A 21776-nucleotide genomic window follows, 5' to 3' on the forward strand; every position below is an offset into this window, starting at 1 on the left:
AGAACCTTTTTTAAATATAAAAAATCTTTACGGACCCCATCACTACCACCCCCTGTGATAGTGGTAGTTCTATCAGTTGTCCTATCTGTTGTTTGAGAAAATATAGAGGGACAAAAAAGCTATTAGGAATTCACTAATTTTTTATTATGAATTTGAATATTATTAATCAATAGCTTCTAAATACATTTGAAATAATATATTATACATTAATTATACAAATAATACACATAATAGGGCAAGGCATTTGATCAGTCTATATAAGCAATGTATGTTTGTTAAAATGAGTCATACTGTATATTTTGCTTAAGCGAAAAACTGACCCAAACATCAATATTTGGTGGGCAATGGGGTTAGAAGAAGGAATCCAGGGAAACCAGGAAGAGAAAAGGAGAGAAGGGAGAGCATTCCAGACACAGTGGACAGCCAGAGAAAATGTCCAAAGCCATTATTTGAGAATAAGCAAGTGTCACCAGATCACATTGTTGGAAAGGAAAGGGAGTAAGGGGTGCAGGGAGAAAGGCTCAGTAAGGTGTAAGAAGACTAGAAGAAAGGGCCAGGGGGTGACATGGTCATAGCTGCATTTTAGAAAGATCAGAGTGAGAGACAGACAGGCCCGCCAGCTGACTACTGCAGTAAGAATGAGGTGATGGTCACTGGTACCAGGGTGGTGACAGTGTCAGGACAGAAAAGGGGGCCAATGTAGGAGAGGCATTTTGCAGGTAAGACAGACAGGACGTAGCAGTAAGTAGAATATGAGAGCTGGGGGGAAGAGAGGTTTGCAAGTCTGGGTGACTAGACAGAGGATAGTGGCGTTCCTGACAATAATAGCGAAGCTAGGACAGGGATGGGGTGATGGGGAGAGAGATGAGTTAAGCCGTAAGATGCCTCTGGGGACACCCATTTAGAAATATTTAAGAGCCAGCTGGAGATGCAGGGCTGGAGGCTAGAAGAAAGCTTAGGGCAGACAAGCATCCTTAAGAATCACCAGGGCAGAGATGTTGCCAGCCTGCAGGAAGCCCAGGTGGAACCGTAAAGAGGGAGACGAGAAGCAAGCCCAGGTAGAGACCTGCGAACCCCGGTGTTTAGAGGGTGAGACTGAGACAAAGATGCAACCAAGGAGACAGGTGACTGAGAACAATGTCTCCTAAAGGAGCAGAGCCAACGAGACCATGCTAAAGAGAGGCAGAATGAACACTTGGAGAACAAAGGCCAGCCCCACCGCTCCTCTCCTCTCAACCTCCCCCATCACGTTTCCAAACTCCCAATTGGCCTGAAACAGCCCCCTTCTGAGTGACCGCACGGAGCTGGAGAAGGCGGCTCAGCTCTCCTCCCCCTGATTTCTCAGCTCAGCGTCCTCTCCTTTGGGAGCCTTCCCTGAGTTTGGTGACCCAGCTTTCTCATGATTCTCCCCTCACCGGCCTGAATCCTGTCTGTTCCTCTAGACCCACACTGTCCCAGGCCCTCTTTGCTTCTCCCTCTCCACGTTCTCTCTCAGAAACCTCATCGGGGGTCCCCATCCGTGCATTCCAGGCCACTCCTCACTGGCCCTGGCTAGGGGGCCCAGAGTGCAAGCTGAGCAGCAGCCTAAGCCTGAAGATGTCATCACTATTTATTGTAGTATCTAAGTATGAACAACATGGTAGACATTAAACCATACTACCATTTTTATTAACTCCTTATCTTTTTTGGGTCACTAAAGAAGTTTTTGAGTCTGATTTTTAATTCAATTTTCCTCATAATGCCTAAAGCACAAATTACTGTGCAATTTTGTATAATCTAGTCCTTTGGGAGAATGTAGATGCCAATTTATAAGCAGAAATGCCTGTACAATCCAAGAAGGGAGAAAATGGACCTTTAGTGAAACACTTGGGAGTCTACCTTCCATAACACACATAAACTATATGAATACAACTAAAAATACCTTTTTACAGAAATAAAGACATCCATATATTTTGAGAAACAGTCATTGTTCATGGGAAGGCCCAATCAATAAAAAAAAATAACAATACTCCTAAACTGATGTATTTATTCCATGCCAGATAATTGGACTATTTAAAGAATATTTTATAAAGCTAGGGGAAAAAACCCCCAACAAAACTCATCTAGAAGAATAGAAGGTCAAGAATCTCACAGATAATAATGGGAAGGAAGTACCAAATTTGAAACTACAATAAAAAGCAATGATAATGAAAACAATTTGGTACCAGTTAAGATATAGAACCAGGAATCAGGGTGGGAAATTACATACCTAACATTCAAAAGCAAACAAATCCAGTAACCTAGTGTTCAAAAACTGAGCCATTAACCTAAGGACTCATCATCTGACAAAACATGATGGGAAAACTGAAAAGCAATTTGGCAGTAATTAGATTTAGAGTAGCACACACTTCACATCACAAACCACCCAAGACTTACATATGAAATGTCACATTATGAACTAGGAAGGAACCAAAAAGTAACATTTGGATTTTGAGATCTAAAGAATTTAGACCAAACTAGGGATATCAAGAACCACAGAAAATAAAATGGACAGTTTTGACTACATAAAATTAAAAACTCTTTGCACAAATAATACCAGTATAGCAAAGATTAAGAGAAAAAGGTAAACAAGTAAAAAATATCTTTGCAGCAAAGGTCTTGCCACCAAAATATCTAAGAAGATAATTCAAACCTATTTAAACAATGCCATTTCTCAAAGATAAAATGTCAAAATGGCCATGGACAAATGAATAGATAATTCTCAAAGGTAGATATTTGAGCAATTAATAGCTATATTTAAAAAAATGTTCCAAATCACAAAAATTAGAAAAACACAAACTAACACAACTTTTGAGATTCTACTTTATACCCAATCAATTGATGTAGCTGACATAAATAACAAATGGAGAAAAAAAGGCATACTAATGGGTTGTACTAAGTGGTCCAGTCAATGACACCTATTACCTGTGTATATCCCTGATACTGAGTCTTAAGCCCCCTACTTCTTTCTTTATTACCTCAATTGTGATCTATTTAATCAGCCCTAACCTCTCCTCTGACCTCCAGTTTCATATCAACTGCCTATTAGATATCTTGAACAGGATGCCCCACAAATATCTCAAACGCTGTGTCAAAAAGTGAACTCATTATATCTTCTCTCACACTCTCCCCTCTTCCCATCACTACTCTTCATATCAAGAGCACCACCATCTTCTCAGTCAGCAGTCCTACAACCTTGCTACCATCCTTGAGCCTCCATTTACATTCTCTCCACATAGCCAATATGCGGCTGAGTCTGGTCATTTCTACTTTCACTGCCTCTCCCATCACCCTCCTCTCCATGTACCAGCCCAACAAGCCTGCCTCATCTCATCCCTGAACTGCTACTAGAGCTTTCTGCAGGGTCTCCTTGACTCTAATCTGAACTCTCTCAGCTGCCAAAGGATCTGTCCTCAAGTACAAGTCTGACTATGTCCCAACTCCAAAGGCTCCCTATTACCTCCAAGATCAAATATAAAATCCTGTCTGTCTTTTAAAGACCTACATAGGCAAGACCCTTTTTACATTTCCAATCTTCTTTCATTTTATTCCATTCTAGCAATAACACTGGCATTTTTGGTATTCCTCACTCTAAAAATTCATCTCCCTACTCCATCCAAGCCTAGAATACCTTCCTCCTCCTGGCGTCCTTCAAGACTTAGCTCATCTCTGTACCTTCTGAGAAAGGTCTTTCCCTCACACACCATTTTGGCCCCAATGATTTCCTCTGAGCTTATCCGAGGCACGAATATGCCTTGCATATGGAGAATGGTTTGCCTGCTGTCTCTCACCTATTAGAATATGATCCCTTCACAGGTAGGACCTTTGGCTCCCTTTGTTGTCTACAAAATAACTTAGCACAGTGCCTGGCACACAATAAGCACTAAATAAATGCTTGGTAACTGGCTGAAGAGAGAAGAGACTAGAACCAAGAGAACCATTTATACCATAACAAGATAATGAAGAAAAACAACTTTGAAAGACTTCTCATGTCTTTAACCAAGCCAACCGTGATTCTACAGGAATCAAGAAGCATGCTACCCACCCCCTGACAGAGACAGGAGGAATTCACAATGCAAACTAAAGCATGTGCTTCTGGACATGGCCAATGAGGGAATATGTTTTACTTAATAATATATATATATATGAGTTACAAGTGTTTACGTTTTCTTTCTTTTGGAGAGCAGATGAAAGGGAAAAGCAGTGAGAGGGAGAAAAAATGCTTTTTAATTGAAAAGATGATCATAAAAACAAAATAATCAAAATGTTTTCTAAAACTTAATATAAAGGTGGTGTGAAGGGAGAAAGAAGTCATAAGAGGGCAACATAAAGCCTGGAAGAGTCACTCATGAATGAAACTTTGACTTGGTAGAGGAAGATGAAAGAAAGAATTATTATAGGATGATTATCTTCACATTATCCTCAGGCCTTGTTTAATAACAATCACAAATGACATTTTTATGATTTTAAAGACCAAAACATAGTAGGTACTTAAGAAATACTTATTGATTAATCAATTCTATAGATTGTCTCTGGCAAGTTACTGGCAAAGCCATCCTTTCTATGACAGTGGCCTACTACTACTTACTGCCTAGTGCTAATTGCTTGAGTTCCTTCAAAAGAAATATCTTTGTGGTACTCAGAATAATAACAAAGATTTTTCTACAGACCCTGTTTTTAAAAGGGGGAAAGAGAAAATTTTCCCAAAAGAAAATCACAGTAGCTAATTTTCACAGAAAGTATTATTTAACCTCTGTGATGTTAACTCCTTATCTGCTGAGAGCACCAAAAATACATTCTTCTTTGGTTTATACGTTGTTCACTTTGTCTGAAAGAGTCTTAATGTTCCACAAAGAGTTGTATTGCTTTCTTATTTGGAACCAAAATAAAACCCAGAGCAATTACTGCAGACTATTTGCCTGAGGCAAGGTATTATCCTCTCCTTTATAAATAATGAAATGGAGCCTCAGAGACTTGAAGTAAGTGGCCCAGGGTCACACAGCTGATAAAGGTCTGCAACTAAATTCACTATAGCCTTCTCACACCCAAGTAGTCCTCCATCCACCAGGTCCTGATGCTTCCCATGCTACGGACTGGCTCATTTCATTGAGCATGAGGTGACTATAACAAAGTCATCTCAATAACAAAAAGTCAATCAAAAGTCAATTAGTCAAGCAGTTAACTAACATTCATTAAGTGAGTGCCTGCCTATTAGGTGCCAAATAATGAGCTAAAAACTAGAAATATTGAAGAGGATGGGTGATAAATAATCTTAGACTTTGGTTCAGCCCTAGGATCCACGGAGTTTGGGTGACAAGTAAGCGCTGGACATGAAGTCTGGGGACCTGAATTCAAACCCCAGCTCATCTATTCGAGCTCTGTTACCTTTGGCCAGCCAAATGTTCTCAATGGGTTATGGTTCCCTCATCTGCCAAATGAAATGATAGTTAAATTGTTTCTAGGTCATCAGCCTAACTTTCTCTGGTACTAGGATTCTAAGGTATTCATTAAAACTTTAATATGATTGGACAGAATCCTAGGTGAAGCAAATGCAATCTGGAAAAAAGATGGTACTTCCTCAATGTAAAAATGGATTTAGTTTTCTACCAATTATATAACAAATTTAAATTCTTCAATCTGTCACTGGGTCTCTCATTTCATAAATGTGGGCACCCATTCCACAGAAAAAGATATCCCACAATTTGTAGCCATATAGCATCAAAAAATATTGATATTAAAAAAAAACATTTGAAACATTTTACATAATTGCACATGGATAGCCTATATTTGATTGCATTTCACAGAGGAAGGAGAAGAGGGAGGAAGAGAAGGAAGAATGGAATTAGGAACTCAAAAATTCAAATTAAAAAAAAGTCAGGCCCGAAGGGGAGAAAAAAACCCCGAGATTTTTTTGTCCCAAAGTGAAGGGGTAGGATCCTTAAAACACTGCCCTATTTCCCAAGTTTATACCCAGCCTGCTCTCTTCTGCCACACCTCACTTTGCATCGGCAACAATCTCTCCAAGACAGAAATATTGCTAGTATAACATAAGGGGCTGTTCACCCAATTATATATCATGGGGATGAGATGCTTACAAGTCAAGAATCCAATTACACTCCAAAACGGGCTATTTTTTCCTAAACACAAAACATTTTCTGTACCAAAAACATAACAACGGTAATCTAGCCACCAATTTGGAAACCTTTAGCTACTGTTCATTTTGAAACCTGCTTTTGATATTTATACACTAATTTCAAACCGAATTTGGTTGTCCTTGATTTAGAAGGAAAAACAGATTTCTGGGATAAACTGTGAGTTCACTTTAGACCCTATTTCAAAGACTATATAATGATTTCCAGTTTGTTGAGCTTTTTATCCATGTTTAACGTAAAAAGAACAGTTGTCTCTAATATTTCCATAAAGATCTACTGTTCTGGTTGTTCTCAACTTTTATGATAGTTTTATTCATCATAGAGCAAGATCTTGTATAATTTATACTTATTAAAAGGATCACGCAATTGAATTTTTATGCTTTGTCTCTGTTTAATATCTACTACAAACACAAGGTTATCTAAAATTAGAAAGCACACCTTACAATGACATCCCACCCAGACGTTGTTTATGTTTGGCCATCAATCTCACTTTTTCTCCCAGCAGAGGGAAGAGAAGAGTGATAGCTATCTTAACCCAGAGGCTGCGCGGCCCAATGGAGACATAAAACAGGGAACCAAAGAATGTGGCCCGAGAGCAATCCCGCCAGCGCCCCCTGCAGCCCCAAGGGAGACCGCGTCCAGACCCGGCCCGGCCGAGAGCGAGCCTGCCTGGTACCGCAAGCGAGAACGGGGAGGAGCGCGGCCCGGGGAGGAGCGCGGCCCGGGGAGGAGCAGGGCCCGGGGAGGAGCGCGGCCCGGGGAGGAGCCCGCTCCTGGACATCGGGGCCGGACTCTGCCGGCCGAAAAGGATGAGGAGGGGCGTGGACAAACAGAGCTACAGACACACAAATACATAGACATACAGAGGCACTGATACACACAGACACACAAATGCAGAGTCACACACACACGAATACAAACAGAGACACAGAAATACAGACGCACCCGCACACAAATTCACAGACACACACACACACATTTTGTAAGTGGTGAAGAGGCAAAGTCAGCTACAGGACGGCTTTGGGAAAGTGGCAATATTAGTTTCAAAAACATCAAGCCAATAATGGAAAGACAATGGAAAATGGAGCATTACACCTCCTAATGACCCTTACCTTACACTCCACCACGCTCTGATCTGATTCACAAGTAACGTAGATCTCGTCTACTGCCCGTCGAAGATTGTCAAAAAGGAACGCCCAGTAGCGTGCTCTCAGATCAATTTTCCGAGGATGTCTTGTTTTAGTGGGACTTTTCTCAAAATGTTTATCTCCAGCTGAGGATGGTGTTATTTTACAGTCTACTGCAGCATTCTAAAGAGAATTAAATATATATATATATAAAAATATATACACACACACACACACACATATATATTTATACACACATGTGAAAGAAATTTTTATCGTCAAGAAATATCAATTTTATGTAATACACATTTAACATATTTAAACACATTAAGATAAAATGTTTTTCTTTATAACATATCATATATGTTAAATGAAATTTCTTGTCATAAAACAAAAGGTGCAGTTTTGTAATTCATTATTTTGTTTCAAATATTATTTGGTGAATATTTAAGTCAGATTCAATAGTTCAAAATATTCTGAAAATAAAGTCACACATATGGGTTTTCATTAAATGGAATACAAATCCAAAGATTCCTCACTCTGTGTAAATGACGCTGGATTTTCAAAGGCTCAGTCGGTGTAATACAAGCTCCACAAGTTCCTACCATATCAGAAATGCTTCCAGGTTGCTGACTAGTACATCCAAGGACTAGACCGGCTAAATGTGGAGAGGTGCATTCCCAAAACAATGTGGTGAATTTTTTGGTCATAGCAATTCATAACATCATCTACTAAGGCACAGAGGGCTTGGAAATAGCATTTGCCGTGATCATATAATATAACATAATCAGAGTGATTATACCCACAAATCACAAACACATGCCAAGTACAACACAGATTTCTATCCACAAATGTTGAATAGAAGTCGGAGAGATGTGGATTTAAATTCCACTTCATAAACTTAATAGTGATATGATCATGGACAAGTCACTTAATTTCTTTAAACCTGGCCCTCATTTGTGAAACAAAGATATTAATACATAAGGTACTTACCTCTCAAGGCTGCTATGAAGCTCAAATGAAAACAATAATGCCATGATACCTATAACAACTATTTTCTATATTAAAACTCATTTCTTTGCTTTAATTTAAAAATAAGACTTCACAATAATCTAAGAAGACACAGAAACACAAACACACAGAGACACACAGACAGCTATAATCAATGCCCTAACTTCATTTCAACTATTTCCCCCTTAATAAATAACTACAGTGAATACAGAAAAGAAACAACAAAAACTATGAGCACCATTAGAATCAAGAATGCTAAATAGACAATTATAATTGAATAATGGATTGAAATTGTATTTACACATATTTAAAGAATATACAAAACATTACTCAATCATCTGGTTAAAAGTTCCTTTTTATAAATGAAATCACCTATTCACAGAATTTCAGAAAGTTTTACAGACTAATGGGTAAAAAAAAAAAAAAATAGATTAATCTGAGAGATAAGAAGACAAGGACTACCACTGAGTTATCTAAGTGAAAAATCCCAAACTATTATTTCCCTACTAAATACAAAATAATGCTGAATTAACATTAAAACAACTTCTCGCACAGGCAATGTTCGATGCTACTTGGGGGGGGGGGGGGGGGTTACTGGAAGAAAGCCGGATTTGCAGGAACTCCTACCACAGATGTTATGCCCTTTAATGTTGTGTTTCAGCCCCGGGCTATTAGTGTTATGTTGCTTTCCATTCACCACAAACACTCTCTTTCCACAGGGGAATCTTCTGTAACTGCACTACTGATTTCAGAACTGAATCTACAAAGAAACTAAAACCATTGCCACCAAAAACAAAACAAAAAACTCAAAGCAAAATCCTCTGAGATGGAGATGGGTTCTTTTTCTCTCTTTTCCAGCTCCCTCATAGCCAACTTCATTGTCCTGGTAGAGAATCCCATCACACTTCACCACTCTGAGACCAAATTTCAACAAAGTATTATCCTTTATTTTATATTTCTAACTAATTTTTTCTATACAGCACTTAATCAATTTGTCCATGATTCTCTCCTTGTTCAGATTTACTTTGTCATCATGGTTGGATCAGAATGAAGGAATGAAATCACGAAAAATGGGTTCTAATCCTGGCCCTACCCATGACTAAAAACATGACCTTCAAAAGATCATTTGCTCTTCAGTTTCCTCAACTGCAAAATAAAAGGGCTGAATTAGATGATCTCCAAGGATCTTCAAGTTAGACAAGTCTATGATTTATGACTGCAGCAAACACTGCCCTCATTACAGCATTCTCTCCCTTAAAAAAATCTATCCTCATCTCCACCAAAGTCATGATAGTCCTACACTGTCCTAGTTTGCCATCGCACTGTGGATCAAATATCACTGCTTCAAAGAGCTTCATGACATGGCTTGGAACCTACCTGCACAGCCTCCATATACAACAACACAATTTACTCCTTACACTTCCACAAAAACTATCCATATATCTAGAATATTCAGTCTTAAACAAGTCTCTCTCCTTTATTTAAAAAGCTTCTAGAATTCTACCTTATATTTCCTATACAGAAAAACAGAATACTAGTAGGTCTCTGTCAATCCATATCCCTTTGTGGAACATAGAATCCCAATAGCAATTTTTCATTCATCCTCTAAGCTAAATATCTAGAGTTGTCTTACTAGAGATGCACTCTACTATATAATGTAAACTTTAGGTATTAGTTTAATGTTCCTACTCCATTTCTCCAACTAATCTCACCTCTTTTCCTTCTGATACAAGATTATTTAAGTATTATCTATCTAAAATAGCAAACTCCTCAGGGGTAGAGATTAGTCTATTTAACTCAATTTGTATGATATTTTTTATTGTGCATACTAAGACATTTAAAGAACCATTCATAACTGTTCCCAATATGGGCCACATTTTCCCCCTAAAGCTCCTTGGACAACACTTGAGTATAGCCAGTTCACAGGACCAGCTCAGTTTTCCCAGTAGCATGAAAGGTATCAGCAACAGTTTCTTCACCAGCCAACTATATTAGAGGGTATTTAAGTGGAGCAACTGAAAAAGCAAAGGATTTAAATCGAGAAGACTTGAATTCAATTTCCGCTTCAGCTACGTATCAGTTTTATGAATGTGGCCAAACCTTAACCTATGTTTCAATTTCCTCATCTGTAAAATGGGGATACTAACATCAATCTCATAGCGTTATTGGGAAGACATATGTTTAAAAAAAAAAGTTTGTAAACATTAAAGTACAATATATATGCTATTTATTATTGTCGTAATTATTAGTATCATTAGTAGTACTATGCAGCCATACTTGTAGATTTAAAAATTCCAGAATCAAGGGCTCAATAAAAAAAAAAAATCAATAAATCTCTGAAATGAAAAATAAAAATCACATTATCCATTTCAAGTAATAAGATAAACTTGTATTCCAATGCCCTAAAGTTGTTGGTTATTCACTCAATCATGTCCAATTCTTCATGACCCTCTCAACCATAGCACCCCAGGCCCTTCTGTCTTCCACTATCTCTCAATGTCTGTAAAAGATCATGTCCACTGTATCCATGATACTATCTGTCTATCTTTCTCTGCCATTCCCAACATCAGGGTCTTTTCCAAGTCCCATTTTCTCATTATGTGGCCAAAGTATTTAAACTTCAGCTTCAGTATTTGACTTTCCAATGAATATAGTCTATTAGTTTCTTTAGATGTTGAGTGATTTGATTTCTTTGCTGTCCAAGGGACTCTCAAAAGTCTTCTCGAGCACAACTTCGAAAGCACTGATTCTGATAAACTAGCTTTCCTTATAGTCCAGTTCTCACAGCCATACATACATTGCTAATGGAAAACCCATAACTTTGACTATATGGACCTTTGTTGGCAAGACTGTGTCTCTGCTGTTTCATATGCTATCCAGATTTGCCAAAGCTTTCTTTCCAAAAAACAAGCATCTTTTAATTTCATAGCTTTATTGCTGACTGTGTGCACTGGTCTCTTGAGCCCAAAAATATAAAATATGACATGGCTACCATTTTTTTCTTCCGGTTTGCCAGAACAGGATAAGTTGCCAAGATCTTAGTTTTTTGATGTTAAGCTTTAAGCCAGTTTTTAACATTCTCCTTTCACCCTCATCAAGATGCTTCTTAATTCCTCTTCAATCTCAGATATCTGAGTGGTACCATCAGCATATTGTTGATAATTCTCCCGGAAATCTGAATTCTGGCTTTTGATTCATCTAGCCTGGTATTTTGCATGATGCATTTTTCATACAAGTTAAATAAATAAAGTAACAATATGCAATTATAAAATTAGGTTGCTATTATTGCCAGTTAATGCAAGTTTTTTGAACTCGCAAAAGATCTAACAATTAAACTAGAATCAGAGGATATTACAGATGGAGAGGGTCTTAAAAGTTCAGCTGCCTCAATCTGCCAAGAAGAAACTGAGGACCCAGGAAGAAATGTCTTGGTCATGACATCACCAAAAAACCTCAAATCTCAAAACTCCTATTCCAGGAGGCTTTTCATCTCACAACCGCTTTACTAAGAAAGCAATGAAAAACTCACAAATGCAGAATCAATAAACACAGTACATTATTTTATGAAGTATACGCAACTGAATTAAAATTCAAATATGCATGTAAAACAAATATACAATATTTAACATTAAGGAACTGGTTGAAAGTCATATAGTAGAAATGTTTATATTGTACCTGTTTAGCAGTTTTATGTGCGCCCTGAACCATTCTCTTAGATTTTCCACCGGTTTGCCATTTAGACTTCCCTTCATAAAGCAAAAAAAAAAAAAAAAAAAGGTTGTTACTTATATAGAAATAATTTCAATTCATTCATCCAGATAGCCAAAGACTTGACTTTCTAAACACTGTTTTCAGCATTAAAACAATTTTTATGCCACTTTTATTGGATATAGTATTAGAAATTCTACAAATCGAAATGAGAGGAAAAAAAATAATAGTACAAAGGGTTACGGACCTCTCTTTGGCAACCTAATGAAAACTATGGACTCTTTTCTCAGAATAATAGTTTAAAAAAAATACAGAGGAAGATATAAATTATATGAAATAAACATAAAAATATTTCAAAAAAAAATCCATGAATTAAGAATCCCTGCACTAGTGAAAATAACACTGGCAAAAAAGGTGTTAAAATATCATTACTTGCACATTGCATTATAGTATATCTAAAAAGTCTAGTCATCTTAAGAAAATAAATTATGGAGATAATGTTTTTTGTAAAGATTCAAGATACAAGACTAATCCACAAAAAGTATTTGAATTCTAGTTTACCAACAACAAAGATAAAAACTTATAAAAGATCATTTATAATAACAAACTATCATCTCCCTGGGAATTAGTTTAAATAAATTTTAGTTAAATTTAGTTAATAAATTTTATTTAGTTAGTAATAAAAATAGTAAATAAATTATATATTTATATATATATAATATATATACTTATTATTTATTTCTATGTATTCACCATATTTATTTATTTATGTGTTTTTTGTTGTTATATATTACATATATGTATATTATACATAATATATGATAACATACATTAGTTATATATTTATTACATATTATAATATATTAAAATAGTAAATAAATAAAAATAAAAAATAGTAAATAAACTTCAGTTAAACAAATAAATATTAGTTAAAGAAATGAAAGCAGATAGTAAATTAATATGTATTAATATATGACATCTTATAAACTACAGTGAATCAAATACAGAAAAACAAGTAATTGGAGGCCCATTTATCAATCAAGAATGAGTGGATTAATATAATAAAAAAAACAATACTCCTCAAATAATTTACATAGTTATAAAATACCAATTAAAATACCAAGAGTTTTCTTCAAACAACTGGATAAAAACCATAGTAAAACTTACATGTAAAAACAAATAGATGAGAATATCAAGAGATAAGCTGAAAAAAAAAAATAACTGTGGTCTTACACTCTTGAACTTTAAGGTTTATTGCAAAGAGATAATAATTATTGTTGTTAATAATATATAGAAATTATAAAATATTTTAAGGTTTTCAAAGTGTTTTACATACATCATCTTAGAGTTTTTTTTATTACAATTAGCAAATATCAACTTTCACACACAAGCACCCTCCCACTACCAGAAAGTAAAACAAAACACTTCCATCACAAATGTGTAAAACCATAACAAATTTCCACTTTAGCCAAAATATATATATATCTATATATAAATATAACCATCCATCCATCCTTGTGTGTGTGTATGTTTCATTCTGCACTGACTCCTTCACCTCAAGATCAGGAGGTAGGCAGCACATTTCAAAAGTTCTCTGGAATGGTGGTTGCTCATTACACTGATCAGATTCCATACATCTTCCAAATTTTTTTGTTTTTACAATAGTCATGGTATAAATAATATTAAAATTAAAACTTAAAAAAATTCTTATTGGACTGAAAATTCCATTTTCTGGTTTTTATCCTCTCACTCTGCATCAGTTCATATCTATGAACTGATTATGGTATTCCATCCTCTTTATTCACAAAACATATGAATTAATGACTCCATAATTTATTTTTTTCATGGATAAATATTTTAAAAGCAAAGGATTACAGATTTTCCTACTTATGCACCAAACAGATTGGCTAAAAAGACAGGAGTAGTTAAGTATAAAGTCACCCATAAAAGATAATTGCTTTTGGTCGGGAGACCAAAGTGAAGAAAATGTGCATGCACAGTTCATTCTTTATATCATATTTCATATTATTATTGCTGTTGTTGTTCAGTCACTTTTAGTTGTGTCTAACTGTTTATGATTCTATTTGGGGATTCTTGGCAAAAATGCTGGAAGGGCCTGACATTTCCTTTTCCAGCTCATTTTTCAAATAAGAAAACTGAGGCAAATAGGACTAAGTGACTTACCCAGGATCATAGAACTAGCAAAACGTCTGAGATCAAATTTGAAGTACGGTCTTCCTAACTCCAAGCCTGGCACTCTATATACCGAGTCACTGAGCTGCCCATATATCTTTATTTCAAAGTGGCTGTGATTGATTTACAGAGGTTTTGTCTTGTTCACATACTAGGTATATTAAAACCTCCAAGAAATCAACTTGTGTGATAGCTGTGTAAATGGACAGAAAAGGATATATTCTAAGAACCTTGTGGAAATAGAAAAAACAAATATATGGTAATAAGAGAGATGGGATAAATGAATGTGAGTAGAGGATGGCACCAAAGTTGTGATCCTGGTCAGCTGGAAAGTTGATGGTGTTCTTGAGAGAAGAAGAGCCAACTGGGTTGGGTGGGGCAGGAGTGTAACATGTCCATGGGACTTCCAATTTTAAATGTTCAACAGGTGACTGGTGATGAAGGAGCTTAGGAAAAGGACTAAGGTGACACAAAAGCTATTTGCAAACATATAACTCTGTGGGAGAGAATGAAAGCTGCCAAGTTAGAGAAGGCAGAGAGTAAAGGGGTCCCAGGAGAGAGCCTAGGGGTTCAACCACAGCATGCAAGGCATGGATACTGGTGCAGCAAAACAGACTAAGCAAAGTTATCAGACTGGTAAAGAGAAGCAAGAGAGAGCAGAGTTCTGGAAATCCAGAAAAAAGAGGATAGACAGCAGGGTCAGATGCTGCTGAGGGGCCAAAAAGGATGAGAATTAAAAATAGACTTAGGAGAAGGGCAACTAGAATGCCCAATGGATAAAGCACTAGCTCTGGAATCAGGAAGACCCGAGTTCAAATGTGACTTCAGAAATTTACTGAGTGACACCCCAGGGCAAGTCACTTAACCCTAATTGCTTCCTTTAACTGCCCCCCCCCCAAAAAAAGATTAAGAGTTTTGGTAATGAAGAGATCACTGTTAACCTTGACTGAAGCAAATGAGTTTAATGATAAAAGGCAAAAAGTCAGACTGCAGATTTAGAATGACTTCTAAATATAAAAAACTTTTGGGTAGACTAACTGGCATATTATATTGTTTCAATTTGGGATATATTCTTCCCTATGAGATCTAGAGAGTGTTTGTTCCCAGCTCAAAATTGTTTGAGTATTTTTTCTCTAAAAGATTCCTTTTCAGAAAAAGCTAAAGGCTCTTTCTATCCCTTTAATTAAATCAGAAAGAAAAAATTCTCTTTAACACCTATTAACCTTTTTTTGACAGTAGAAGATAAACTACTTGGGGTAGAGGGATCAAGTGACAAGAAAAGATACTAGAATCCATGATAGGTTGTCAAAGAACAATAAATATTCTAACTCATATATTCTAAATACATTAATATTTTTATATTTTTCTTCTGAACTCTAACAATAACTCTTTAAGTGGTCCTTGTTTCGTTTTAATTTTAAATATACAAAAAGACTGCACCATGTGGGGTTTTTTTAAGCCACATCCTTTACATATAGCCTCTCAAAGAACCTCCAGATTTTTTTTTAATTCTATTTTATTTTTCATCAATATTTACAACACAATAGCATTATCATATTTATTTGCCATAACTTGTTCAGCCATTCCTCAAATTAAGGGCAGCCCCTCAGATTCTCATGCTTTGTTACCTCAAAAAGAACTATAAATATTTTTGTACATCCTTAGGGCATGTTTTGCTTAGGACTAGTCATTCCCTTAATTTACTCTCCCTCTAATTCCCCCTTCTAACCCTTTCCTCTCCAATTTTCTGATTGAATGAAATATATTTCTGCAATCAGTTGTGTGTGCATGTCCTTCCCTCTTCAAACAATTCAGATAAAAGTGAGGCTTTAAAAAATAAAGTTAACCACTTTCCCTCACCCCATCCTCAATTGCCTATATGTCTACTTGCTCATGCTGATTTTCTCTTTTTTTCTTCCCTTTCCTCCACCAGTTTATTCCTTTTCCTGTCCCATTTCATTATTCTTTTTTTTTCTGAAATTATCAAAACAACCACACATAGCATTCAAATTTTAGACTCCCTCTATGATTCTGATGATAAGGCTCAAGAGGTATACACATATCTTTACCCCATATTAAAATAAATGCTTTATGCTAAGCTTAGTCCTTTATCTTTGTTCATCTCTATTTAATTTTTTCTGTTTCTCTTAACTCCTATGTTTGAAGTTCAAAGTTTCTACACAGCTCTGACCTTTTCACCAGGAATGTTTAAAAGTACTCTATTTCATTAAGGATCTGTTTCCCTCTGACTGATAATACTCAATCTTGCTGGGTTGGCTACTGCTTTCTGGTCTCAAAGAAGAACAAAATGGAATCACTATGTTGGGGTCCAACTGTGTCTAACCAGACCAATACAAACTTGGAAGGCTCTAATACATTTGGAGTGGAAATGTCTCTAAATCAGCACATCTCACAGTTTTTTGAGGTACTGAAATTCTGCTTTGCTCCTAGAGCACAGCGCCTTCTTTGATGTGAGCACACCATGCTGAGTGGTCCTGTGCCAGTGTCTCCTGTGTCTCCCAATCAATGACAAAATTCTTCAGAGATCTTGAGAGTGTCTTTGTATTTTTTCTTCTGACCTCCATGTGAGCACTTGCCTTGTCCGAGTTCTCTTTAAAAGTCTTTTAAGAAAATGAACATTTGATATTCAAACAAAGCAGGCAGCCCATCAGAGTAGAGTTGCACTCTGTGCAGTAGAGTATGAATGCTTGGAAGTTCAGCTAGAGAGAGAGCCTTGTCTTGCTAGGTGATCTTCAGAATCTTCCTAAGACAATTCAAATGGAAGCAATTTCAGTTTCTTTGCATGGCTGGTACACTGTCCAGGTTTCAGAAACAAACAACAATGAGATCAGCACTATGCCTCTATAGACCTTCGGTTTTGATAGACAGCCTAATACCTCTTCTCCTCCCCCACTTTGCTTTGGAGTCTTCCCAAATACTGAGCTACCTCTTGCAATGCATGTATCATCCTCACTCTCTGTGTGGACATCCCTGGAAAATATACTGCCAAGGTAAGTGAACTTATCCACGGCATTCAAAATGTCTCCATTTGCTGTAATCAATAGTTCCATGTATGGATAGTATGTTGCTGGGCTGGTGGAGAACCTCTATTTTCTTGGTGTTAATTGTTAGACCAAAATTAGCTATAGAGAAATGATCTATACTTTCTTGTATCTCAATTTCAGAGGCTCTATTGAGTGCACAATCATCTGTGAAAAAAGCCACGAACCAATTCTCCCTCTATTTTAGTCTTAGCTTATATTATTTTCAAGTTAAATAATGGGGTCTAAGAATTTGGGGAACAGTACCTCTGATATGAGGACTGCTGAGTTCTTTTCAGGGTTGTTTTTTGCATTTGTTATCCTTGCTGGGTAATTTTTGACTATAAGCCCATATTGTTTGCTGTCAGAAATACAGTATTCCAAGCTCCCTGTTACTAAAAGGTGGTGGCTCCTAATCTTGTGTCTGTGGGGTTTCAATATACTAAATCAGTGGTTCTCAAACTTTTGTTCTCAGTATCTTCATGTTGTTAAAAAACTATTGAGGATCTGTTCAAAGAGTTTTTGTTCACATAGGTTATATTTATAGCTATTTACTATATTAGAAATAAAAAATGATTTTGAATTTATAGACCCTCTGAAAGGGTTTCAGAGACCCCAACAATTCTTTGGACTACACTTTGAGGACCTGTACTAAATCTTTCTTTCTGGTTCCCTTTCAGTATGTTTTCTTTAACCTGGACTATAATAATGTCCTAAGGAATTTTCATTTTGTAGTTTCTTTCAAAATCAAATTGGGGATTCTTTTTCTAGTATCTGTTGCTGGTTGTTCAACCATATTACATCCCTTGACTGTGGGTGTTCCCTAAAGATTCTGTCCTAGATCCACTTCTCTTCTTCCTCTACATTCTCTCTCATCAGGTCCTATGGATTTAACTCTGATATGTCTATATATGGAAACCCAATTTCTTGGTCCTCTATCACCAATTGCTTATTGGACAATTCTAACAGGATATCCCTGAGATACCTTAAATTCAGTATGTCCAAAACTGAAATAATAATCTTTCCCACTAATCCTTCCCTTCTTCTCAATTTCCATCAAAGAAACCACTATTTTTCCTGGCTTCCAGTCACATAACCCTGACATTATTCTGAACTCCTCATTTTCTTTCAATTCCCATATCTAATCAGTTCTTAATATTTCTGTCTACACAATATTTCTCACATCCCACTCTTTCTTCTACTACCACCACAGATCAGGTCCTCATCAGCTCTCATTTGGAGTCTCTCTAATCTAGTCAATTCCAGAATGCTAACAACAATATCTTCCCTAAACAAAGACAAGACTGAACAAATGCCCTAGGGCAGTTGGGAGTTTTCAGTGGGTGGAGTGCTGGCCTTGGAGAAAAGAAAAGTTCATACTTGGACTCTTACATTGACTAACTATATGACCCTGAGCAAATCACTTCATTTCCTTGTACTTCAGTTTCCTCATGATCAAAATGGCATGCTAAAAGTACCTAATGTAAGGAATAAAGGAGATAATGTATATAAAGCACTTTGCAGCCTTAAGATGCTATATAAATTATTTCTTTTATTATTATTACTCAGTCAACTCTACAGTTACTTCCTATTGCCTTTAAATAAAGTAGAACCTCTTTTTAGTTCATCAGTCAACAAGCATTTATTAAGTGATTAGTGTACGAAAATACAAAGAAAGGCAAAAACATCCCCTGCCTTTAAGGAACTCACACTCCAATGAAAGAGACATCATTCAAACAACTACATATAGATGAAATGTACTACAATGGAAAAAATGAAATATACCTGTCCTCGAAAAGTTTATATTCCATAGACAATATATAGATGAAAGCAAAAATAAATTATAAAAAAATAAAGGTAATTTGAGAAGAAAGTCTTAAGGGGGAGGGAAGATTGTCAAGAAAGGCATCTGATCAATAACAGTGATTAATATGAACCTTGAAGGGAAATTAAGGATTTTCAATGGCAGGTCTAAGGAATGAGTGGATTTTAGTTATGATGGGACAACCTATCTAAGACATGGGGATGAAAGAAGAAATTTCATGCATGAGGAACAAATCAAATTAATTAATTCAACAAACATTTATTAAGACCTACTATGTGCCAAGTACTGTACTAAGTGCTAAGGAAACAAAAAGACAGTATGATGGAAGGGGATTGATGTCTAATAAAGTTGCCAAGGTCAGTTGGAGTCAGGCTGTCAAAGGACTTGAATACCAAAACAGAGCGCCATGTATTTGATTCTAGAAGTAACAGGAAGTCACTGGAATTGATTAACAGAGGAATGAAGAGGTCAGACCTATACTTGAGGAATATCACTTGAAGAAGAGTGAGGAGCATGGTTGGGGTAAGCCATGAAACAAGGAAATGAAGGAGGAAGCTAATGCAGTAGTACAGGTAAGAAGTACGAAGTACTAGGGTGGTGGCCATGTGAATGGAGGATGGATATGAGAGAGGTGATGGACCAAAAAATCAACCAAATGCATGGCTTAGGTACTGGAAGTGAGAAAGAGTGAGCAGTCAGAGATGTCTCCAAGACTGCCAACCTGGATGCTGTCTTGTTTGGAAGAGGGGCGGTCTGTGTTGGAAAGGTTGAGTTTAGATGTCTATGCACCACCCAAATCAAAGCAACCAACAGGCAGGTGTGGGTGCTGCAGCAGCTCTGGACGGCTTGCCCACTATGAAATGATTAGTGTGAGCACTGGAAATGGACACTGCTCCATAGCATGTCCTGATGTTTTGTTTTTGGATCTAATAAAGAAGTGCTCATAATGCAGATTAAATTTAAAAGTGTGTTGGTAGACCATTTTCCCTTCCAGACAGCCTGGTTGTTAAACACATACCAACATATCCTTTTACTATCCCATAAAGACTGCTTGTGTTCAGCAAGGGGGCAGTGGAACGGTCAGAGATCGAAGTCCTCACCAGACAAGAAGTCTATTCATAGACACCTTCAGGTTTATGAAGTACTTTGATTCCAAGTCTCACAATGCCTCTGCCAGCAGGTACTGGGTGACACAGTCGGGGCTCGGAAAAGCCTGCTGCCATATCTATCAGCACCAGAGGCCGCAGAACATGATGGGAGGGCCTAGGACAAGGGCCCTCAGAAGAGAGCATGGGGGAAAACACTACATTTGGAGACAAAGGACCTGTCTTCAAATCCCAGCTCCACCACCTACTTCTGTGTAATCTTGGACAAGTTACCTAACCTCTGTGCCTCGGTTACTACAAAAGGAGGGAGCTGCAACTAGTCTAGTCACCTCTAAAGACCCTTCTACTCTAAATCCATAATTCTAGGATCTAATCATGCAGCAAAGGAGACTGAAACGCAACTGAACATGTAGGAAAAAATGAACAAGTGAATAAAAAGAAAGAAAACATACTCACTGCATGATTGCCAAGTGCTAAGCCCTGGGGATACAAATGTTAGAAGCAAGCCAATTTCTGCTCCCCAGGAGCTCCCGCTCTCATTGAAGGAGACAAGACACAGGAGAGATGGCAGCTCCAAAGAGTCTGACAAACCCAGAAATGAATCCCCAGAAGAATGGCAGTCCTGGAGGCTCTGGAGATCACAGCAGCAGAGCTGAAGGCTAACAGGGTTAATGAATAATAACAATACTGACTGGCATTTATGTAGTACCTACTGTGTGCCAGCACTCTGCTAACATTACCTCATTCAATCCTCACAACAGTCCATTTCACAGATGGCTCCATGTCTCTCCCATCTTCCAAATCCATCCCTCTTGGGTCTTAGTAGTCTCCTTTGGGGAGTGCTCTGGATCATCAGCTATACCCCTCCCCCAAACCAAAGAGATCCCAAAGAATCTGTCCTGGGCCGCCCTCAGCTGTCTCGTCTCCCTCCCTCGTCTCCCTCCCTCCCTTAAATCTCCCTCACTTCATTAGCTCACAGGACCTAAAAAGCAGATGCTCTTTAATACCCAGACCTATGCATCTATTCCTGAATTCTAGTTCTGTATTACCAGACACCCACAGGATACCTCAAACTAAACATGTCTGTCCCCTCAAATTGACTCACCCTCATTCCTCTGCTCAGCCAAGCTGGCAGCCTCAGTCTCCTTAACTACTCACTCTTTCCTGCTGCCACCACAACGCACTTTCAATCAGTTGCCAAACCTTGCATATCGATCCCCTTTTCCCTACTCCCACAGCTACCACTCTATCTGAGTCTTCTTGCCTAAACTACTGAAATGTAATTGGCATCCCTGCCTTTCCAGGTTTTGTCTATCCCCAATCCATCCTCATCTGATCTTGTCCCCACATTACTCAATATTAACTCCAGTGATTAAAAGTGAGGGACAGGGGATCAGAGAATAGGAATCTAAAGAGGTACCTTAGCTTTCGGACAACTGGGGAATGATTGAACAAACTGAGGTTTGCACTGTACTGTAGAAACTACAAAAGAATGCAAGAATGTGACACAAATGTAAGAAACGATCTCAGATAATTCTGCATATTATGAACTAATGGAGAGTGAAGTGAGCAGAATCAGATCAATTGTACTTAAG

At 37.3% G+C, this 21776-nt stretch overlaps 1 protein-coding gene across 1 annotated transcript in view; it reads right to left on the bottom strand.

Annotated features, from left to right (window-relative positions):
* SCAPER (S-phase cyclin A associated protein in the ER) overlaps window positions 1-21776 on the bottom strand; it is a 362563-nt gene that overhangs the window by 317214 nt on the left and 23573 nt on the right. Inside the window, exons 4-5 of the mRNA XM_051982442.1 lie at window positions 11984-12054; window positions 7283-7480 (exon numbers count right to left, since the gene is read on the bottom strand). Coding sequence (XP_051838402.1) covers window positions 7283-7480; window positions 11984-12054 — 269 coding nt within the window. The remainder of the gene's footprint in view (window positions 1-7282; window positions 7481-11983; window positions 12055-21776) is intronic.

This window comes from Antechinus flavipes, chromosome 2, assembly GCF_016432865.1.
Source record: "Antechinus flavipes isolate AdamAnt ecotype Samford, QLD, Australia chromosome 2, AdamAnt_v2, whole genome shotgun sequence".
Taxonomy (NCBI): Eukaryota; Metazoa; Chordata; class Mammalia; order Dasyuromorphia; family Dasyuridae; genus Antechinus; species Antechinus flavipes.